Genomic DNA, 8,499 nt, shown 5'->3' on the forward strand with positions numbered 1-8,499 from the left:
CCACGGTAAACATTAAGATGAAGGGCGTAGTTGGGCGAGGGAAAAATCAAAACCTGATCTGCTCGTTGTGATTCCCTACGACACCTGAAACAGGTGGTGAAATAGGTGGGCCTGCTGGTTTAAAACGATATGAGATTTCATTGCAAAGCTTGTTTAAATCCAAAGATTTTAGAGCAGATTGTGCCATCTGATGGGCTCTGAAAATAAGGACGGCATTTCATGAAGCCTCATCAGCACATCACTGCAATCATCCACTACACGTATGATCTCTGTGTGCTCATGTGGGGCCAAAATTCATGCACACTAGGTGTGGGCCACTGAGAGAGTTCCGCTCCAGAAAAAAAAAAAAAAAAAAAAAAAAAAAACGTCTGAGGCAAATTCAAGAAACAGTGGTGAGCCACTTTTCACCAAACAGCAGCTCAACTCAAGGAAACAGGTCACCTTATGGCAGATTATGTTCACAAACTGCAGCAGTGAAAGTAAGAAAATATATTAAGTAACATTTAGACTATTGCTTGGTCAAATAAAATAAAATATATGAATAAATAAAATGAATGAGAATAAGTCTGGTGGCGATCATTGTGGAACAGGGGGGCTATGATTGTCTGGTTTGGCTATCACCAGGATATCTCCTCATGTCAGACGAATGGGAGCAGCGAGGGACCGAGTCAACTAAGGGACTTGATGACAGCAATATCTTTTGACTCATGTGAGAAAACTGAAATTATTACATAAAAGTAGAGATGTCCTGATACCGATACCAGTATCACTTAGTGCTCCGACACTGGCCAATTTCACTGTAGTCATAAGGAGTCAGCAAGTACTCAGGTGTCAGTACTCATGCTCAGTCAGTAAAAAAATGGTATTGGGACATCCCTACACAGAAGTCAGATTACGAGAGGGAGAGTAGCACTTGGTGCACTTGGAACAATGAGTTAGCAGAAGACTGAGGTTGAGAAACACCAAAGGCTAATTAAAAAACAAGTAAGGGAATGAGAGAACTAAAGTCTGAATTCTGTCCCAGGAATTAGCTGTAAGAATACAAAAAAGAGCAAAGGGAATCATAGAAACACTAGGACCACCAGGGAGACAAACAATAAAATCACCCCAACAAAACAACCAAATTACTTCTGACAAGCATATGACAAACTATGAAAGTGATATTGATCTCAACTACATCTGTGAGAGCCGTCACCAGACCAACTATAGAGTTTGAATTGCAGCATAAAAAGAAGAGAAACAAATGATGTGCCGGCCAAATAACCTTTTTTCATGTGTGGTTAAAGATGTATGCTATTTCTTCAAAAATGTACCGTACAGCTTTAAATACAACAGAATGCTATGTAAGAATTAAATAAAACAATCGAACACTGGTTGACAGACTTTTATAGTATTTTTTTTTCGAATAGATGATACATGTGGCACCCAAAGGGAATTAACAAAGGTAGTACGACATAAAATTGTAATGTAATGTCGTTATTGTCATAGTTTGCACATAAAATATTCAGCAGGAAGCCAGTGCACTGAAAAAAACCCAACTTTTTGGTGTTGTAAAATGTACTCAATGCACTGTCATAATTTCTACGTTGTAATTTTCGGTTTCAGTTGGAGCTAGATTTCTTCAAGTGTATGTATTGGGGTGGGATTCCATTAAAAAAAAACTAATTAAATAGTGAATTTGTGATTAATTAATTGCAATTAGTGGTTATAGTCGCAGTTTAATGGTACAAGAATATTTGCCACAATATTTGAATTTGAATTTGGTATATTACTGAATCAAATGATGGACCCATACATACATTTAAACAACAAAATATTCTATATTTTGCATCAATTTTGACAATAGCACAATAAATCACAATGGTGGTTATATTCAAGTTTTTATGTAATGTTATTTAAACTAAAGCTCTTTTAATGTCTTGAAAATATTTGTCTTAAAATGAAACTCGGCCCTGTAGCGGCCTCTTGTAATAATTGCGACAGACGGTGAATTTCAATACTAGTGCTTTTTCTGTCTGTTAGCACTGTGGAAACTACAGAATAATAAACAGAAAAGCCCATACATATTACACGACGCATTGATCTAATCTACATACTGTACACACATGCGTTCGAATCGTGCCTCGCTTCATCTTACAAGAGCTCTAAATAGCGCGGCTGCACTCCTTCGCTTGTCACTTCAAAATTGTGATACAGACGAGTGATTGATCAACAGGCAGAACATACATATATATATATATATATATATATATATGTATATATACATATACATATATATATGTATATATATATGTACATATACATATATATATATATATATATATATATATATATATATATATATATATATATATATATATATATATATATATATATATATATTGTTCTTGCACCGGCAACAAAGCAATTACAAAATAAAAACATGATCATTGACCACGACCATGAATTAAATTAAATTAAATTAAATTAAATTTTTAAGGTATTTTTAGAAGTCTCGTATCTCTTGGAACGCTTCACCTGCACATGCGCAAGATCCCACTCAGTGATCCATACGGGTACCGTAAGGTGCTAACATTATGTAGCGATCATACTAACGAACTACTACACCGCCCCCCCCCATAGATTATAATCTCAATAACCTCAGTTAGAGCTAGATAGCTAGATATTATTGATAATCAGTGAAGACCATATACCTTTTTTTTTACTTAACTTATTTGCTAAATGTATTACTCAATCTCTCTACATGAACACTTAGAGATTCAGTCTGTTTAGTGCGGTTCTCTGCCTATGTGGCTTACGTCGCTCCGGTTGAGTTTCTTGACATGGATGAGCAGCTGCATCTTCTGTCTGTGTGACTTCTGTTTGTTCCTCAGAGCTCGCTGAGTAATCCGGGAAAGCACAGTCATCCATTCTGCTTAGAATCATAACAGCATTAGAAGCACGAAGGTGATCCACATGCACCTTGATTTGACCTATTCGCACATCATAGGTCGTAGGACCTCTATGTTGTTAAACTTCCCCTGCAATCCACAGTGTCTTAGGATGTCTAAAAAAGAGGTTTTGCCTGCTCGTCATGAGCCGTCTTCTGTTGCAGCTGATGTTTGACCACCACTTCTGACATGTTAGCCTTAGTAATGACAGGCGAGTGCGTGGTTGTATCTTCAAGAACAATTCAGCTGGGGTGTGCTCACTGACTGTGTGAGGCGTGTTCCTATATATGATCAGGAACAAGTTGCAAGGAGCAAGTCGATGAAGGGGTGACACTGATTGTGCTTCCATTCATTCTTGAACGTCTGCACGTCTTGTTCTGCTGCTCCATTACATGCAGAATAGTAGGGTGGTGTGCGAACATGCAACTTCATTTTAAGAAACCGAACAAACTCTGTTGACGAAAAAGGAGGGCCATTGTCAGACAAAAGCTCCTTTAGGCAGTCCATATAATGCAAAAAGGTTCCTGAGAACATTTGCAGTCTTCTCTGCAATTGTGAGCTGTGTAGGCAGGACTTCTATCCATTTTGAAATTACAGCGCAGACACCGTATGGACTGGCATCACACGCAACCGTAAGTGGTTTTTCTGGATCATAGTGTGCAAGACACTTACTGTTCAGGAGTTGCTGTTTGCAAGCCTTGAATGCATCTTCACATTGTTGAGACCATTTCCATGGTGTGCCTGCTTGTAACAGCTGGTGAAGTGGAAGTAGTAATGTTGACAGATTTGCCACAAACTTGCCGTAATAATTAAGCAATCCTTTTCCACATTGTTTGCCGTTGGGTGAAGTCCCTGTGCATCGATTCTGTACCCAAGATACTCTACTGACTCTTGCAAGAATGCACACTTTGATTGCTTGATTCTTATTCCCAGTTTTCCCGGTCTTTCCATGACTTCATCTGGTATTTCCAAGTGTTTTTCTGTTTTTGGTGCTGAGACCAAAATGATGACATGAAACCGACAACATTTTCCATCCCATGAAGAATCTGGTCCATTGTGTGTTGAAACACTGATGTAGCTGTTGAAACACCATAGGCGAGACGGTGGTATCTGAAGAGGCCTTTCTGCATGTTTATCGTGATATATTGCTCTGATTCTGGATCAAGCTGCAACTGTTGATAAACGAATGACAGGTCTATCTTACTGAAATGTGTTCCTCCAGCCAGACTTGCAAACAAGTTTTCAGCATTTGGTTGGGGATATTCCTTAGGCAGTATGTATCTATTCACTTTGTAGTCACCACACAGTCTCAGAGCTTTGCCCTGCTTTGGTACGACAACAATCGGTGCAGCCAAATCACCCCTTTCCACTTGAGAAATCGCTCTGCACTCTAATCTTTGCTCTGAAGTCTTTCATCTTTCCATATCCATCTATGAACATCACCATATGCTTTTCCAGCATGTCCTTGACCGACAGTGGATTTTTTTCTCTGTAAACTTACGATCTTTCTCCCATTCAGCTTCATCTTTCGCAACCAATTCCTTCCCATTACTGGTGGTTTACAGCCTTTACCCACCAAAAGTGGCAGCTCCCATTCTTGTTCCCCATACTTCACAGTCACCAGAATCTTACCCACCACTGGTATGGTGTCCCCTGTGTATGATGACAGGTGGACGGCTACAAGCTTCAATGGGCAGTTCTTCAGTTACTCCCCATAGAGGGACTCTGGAATGAAGGAAACAGAATCCACTTGCATGCGCACTACTTTTCCTGATAAAGCCATGTCGATAAAAATGTCATTTTCCTTCCCTTGTCCAGTGTAGACTGTAAACAGATCCAGTGCATCATCATTGCTATACTGGTCCATGTTTTCAATTGCTGTCACCATTTGCACCTTGTCACTCTGTTTTATTTTCTTGCAGACTCTTTTCAAACGTCCAACTTTTCCACATCCGTGGCTAAACATTTTGGCTTTTCAGTATGCTCTCTCCATGCTCTTGTGTCCCTTTAGGCCAACTCTAGAGTGAGTGCAATATCACAAGCCTTTGTAAAGTTGAGGTCTTTTTCCTGATAGTAGTCTTTTGTAATAGTGTTCCCCCATTAGGCCACAAACAAACTGGACTCTCAGGGCATCATTCAGAAATTGCCCAAACTCGCAAGTGCTTGCCAATTTCTTTAGTGCCAGGATATATTCAGACTTATTCAGTTTCATCTAGTAGTTGCTGTCATTTATAAAATCAGAAGCGTTCTGCATTCAGAATTGGCTTTGGCCTGAGATGCAGTGACAGAGCTTTTGTGAGGTCTTCATTGTCCACATCCATCAATTTTTGTGGTGCAATCAAATTACTTAGAAGTCTGTACTCCGTTGGACCCAGCACATTTGAAGTCTTCAAATATAAATCAAAATCTTCTTTTGCTCTGTCAAATTTTGGAACTTTTCCAATATACACCATTACAGTTCTGTCTTCATAAACAACCTTTTAAAAGTTATTACCTCTGTTGATAATGATAATGAAGAGCCTAAGCACAGTTTACTATTGTGCAATCAGACATACTGGGAAGGAAGGAACGACAAAGTTGCTTCTTCGTGCAGTGAGATTGGATCACTCTGCCACTGAAGGTGCTGCCCAGTGGCATCAGAGTGTCCTAGAGGAGAAGTGACAAGTTGGCCATCATGGATTGAAGCTTGGACTCATTCCTCTAGTCTCTGTCCTACAGCACTGAGTCTTAACTAGTCTGGCCAGTCTCTCCTGTCAGTAATACAGCCTGCCCAGCTGACTTCTGCATTGAGACTGGCTGATGCCACCTCAGAGTTGTAGTAGGTCCTCAGGATTGTTCCCTACACCTCAAAAACACCATCATTCTTGCTATTCGATGCCTTGAAAGGGAGAATGTGTTGGTCTAATTGCTTACAATGTCTTGTGCAAAAGAAAGAAAGAAATAAACTCATTTGTGAAACTAAAAACTTTTTGTGAATGTTATAATTTTTTTCTTTAGTTTCTTTAGTTTTCCTTCTGGCTGGTCTCAAAAAAGAGCTCAGTCAAAATCCACAAGAATCCACCAAAAGCAATATAGTTTACATTAGTTTTCACATAGTTTTCGTCTAGCAACAAACAAAGACGGCTCACAGAAAGTTGGAACTCTGTAGTCCAACAACCAGTACCTGGACTGATGACCCTCCCATGTGACAAGGGAGAAGAGTTTTCCTTTTTTTTTTTTTTTCCTCCAGGCATGTGTCCACCTGCTATATGGTTCATAAACTCCACCACAGGGTAATCTGTATTGCTTTTAATCACATGCTAGTTATCTTTTGCTTCAGGTTTTAGAAAACAAACAAATAAAACAAAGTTAAAAATGAGTATGTCATTGTTCAGTGAGAGTGTTGTTTTTGTGTCATTTCCAACGAGCACTTTGCATTGTTGTAAGGGCACAACTTTTGGGGAGTGAGACAGATGTGGGATTGACACAATGGTTTTGGTTTGCAACACAACTACAGTATTTTAGCATGTATCCGCTGTGGGATTCAGAGTCAAAAAGTATAGAATTCAGTGATGTGTGAATTGAAAGGCTGGATTTGTGAGAACAAAAGGCCTTTCTGGTTAATCACCCCATGACACTGCCTACCAGCTTGGTTATAGGGAGACTGAGGAAATAGCAGCAGTCTGTGGGTATAGGAACAAAGAGAGGCTCAAGGGTGAAGGACCATCTGTGACATGGGGTGATGCAGAAGTACGAGGTCCAATAAACCTTTTAAATACAGATAGATACATACCAAGACCAGGAAGTACTCGTACTGTACAAGAGCAAACTTACACTTGTTTTGAAAGGAACAATGAAAGAGATTGTTCAGGCTTTGAAGGTGATATGATCCTTGTGCAAAGCACTTGCTTCACTAAAAGACTTATCAACCAATGCAAACAACATGCATTTCCCACATTTTAATAAAATGCACTTTGCACATGCCATGCCATCACAATCAGTGCACCTCTGTTATGACCGAGCTAGATGCATTTAGATTACATGCAATTGTTACATGAGAGACAAATATGAACAATTCTGCTGTGTATTTAGGTTATCACTGTACAGGCAATCTGGTGTCTCTACCATGATGCTAATCTCGTTCGCTGCTCTGACAGAGTGGCAGGTGCCTGAGGCTGTACAAAAGGGCATGCAACTATTAACAGTTGGTAAACAAACATCTAAGTACATACCCCCTGAGTAGTGTCACTGTTCCAACAGTTCTTCATTCATACAACTAATGGTGTTTCTATGGCAACATGTACTTTTTTTCTACAATAATTTAGATTTCCTGCATATTTGAATAATAATGTAGTTTGAGATAGAGTTTTTTTGAATGAACTTGTGCTCTGAATGGTTGATAAATCATCGGGAATATGATAATTGGACCTCATTCATTGCATTCAATGATTTAACTAATCGTTACTCATGTATTCCTGGTCCAGAGGTGGGAGAATTTGCTTTCTCTGACCATGTGCTCCTCTCGAATTCTTAACAGAGCCACCACCCCAAAATCCCCATGCTCTTATGCGCTACTGCTGTTGCTTCCTTTGCACCTCAACATCCAGCTCTTTCAAGCTCATGCAGCACATCAAACAAGACAACATCCCCACCCCCGACTCCAACCTCATGTTTGTTTTCACACCAAAAAATAAGATGCAGCTTTTATCAAACCAGGCAATGTGCGCCAATCTTGGTCACAACAAATCCGTGAGAAAGGACTCGCATATAAAATAGTACACTGAGGTGCTGCCATGTACAGCCTCAAGCGACATGGAGGTTTGCACCTTGTTATTGCAGAGCTCATCATCTCACCACACAGGAACCATGTCTGATTGAGTATTGAAATCTTCCACTTCCCTTCCTGACCGCGCAAACACCAGTACATCAACAGCTACTCTCCACTTAATTGTTACCACATGGTACTCAGGTGTTCCTACCTGTTTGCCAGATATAAAGAGCTTTCCTCTCCACAGCTGTCTTTGCGTCCAGTATCCCGATGGAGATAGAGAGCAGCGCTAACCCCCAGATGGACTGCCCTCTGAAGATCACCAGTGTCCCCATGACACGGCTAGACACCACTTACTGCCAGAGCAAGTCGTCGCTAATGATTTCAGAATAAACCACTGCAGAGATTATCCTTGGTGGATCTTCCCCAATGCACACTCGCTGCAATTAGAGAAGGCTGTTGCTTGGTTTGAAGTCTTCTTCTTTCACTCTGACTTGTGGCACAGCAGAATAGGGAACAATGGATCCTGCTTCTGCCACTGTGCACCGGGTGGATGCAGCACCCCCCCTACTCTCTCTCGTCTCACACACACACAAAAACACAAGCCACCCTCCCCCCACCTTCTGGTCTCTTATTCCGCTTTCAAAGGACCCAGATGAGCTGCTGGCTAGCACGCTTGATCAAATGCGGTCACTTTTTTTGTCATCCGTGTGCTCAGGTTTTTGGGTCATAAACAGTGAGGTTGTCTAGATTATCTTTTCCTTGCTCCATATTTGATTGGCCAAGGTGTTCACTGTCCCTTTAAATGCTCAGGCTTGTGGG

General features: G+C 40.4%; 1 protein-coding gene across 1 annotated transcript in view; it reads right to left on the minus strand.

The window, feature by feature from the left end:
* The window catches only part of thsd7aa (thrombospondin, type I, domain containing 7Aa), a 68,110-nt gene extending 59,898 nt beyond the window's left edge, over window positions 1-8,212 (minus strand). Inside the window, exon 1 of the mRNA XM_053862109.1 lies at window positions 7,889-8,212. Within this exon, the coding sequence (XP_053718084.1) occupies window positions 7,889-8,012 (124 nt within the window). The 5' untranslated portion in view covers window positions 8,013-8,212. The remainder of the gene's footprint in view (window positions 1-7,888) is intronic.
* Window positions 8,213-8,499: the final 287 nt, after the last annotated feature.

The sequence above is a fragment of the Synchiropus splendidus genome, chromosome 4 (genome assembly GCF_027744825.2).
Source record: "Synchiropus splendidus isolate RoL2022-P1 chromosome 4, RoL_Sspl_1.0, whole genome shotgun sequence".
Taxonomy (NCBI): domain Eukaryota; kingdom Metazoa; phylum Chordata; class Actinopteri; order Syngnathiformes; family Callionymidae; genus Synchiropus; species Synchiropus splendidus.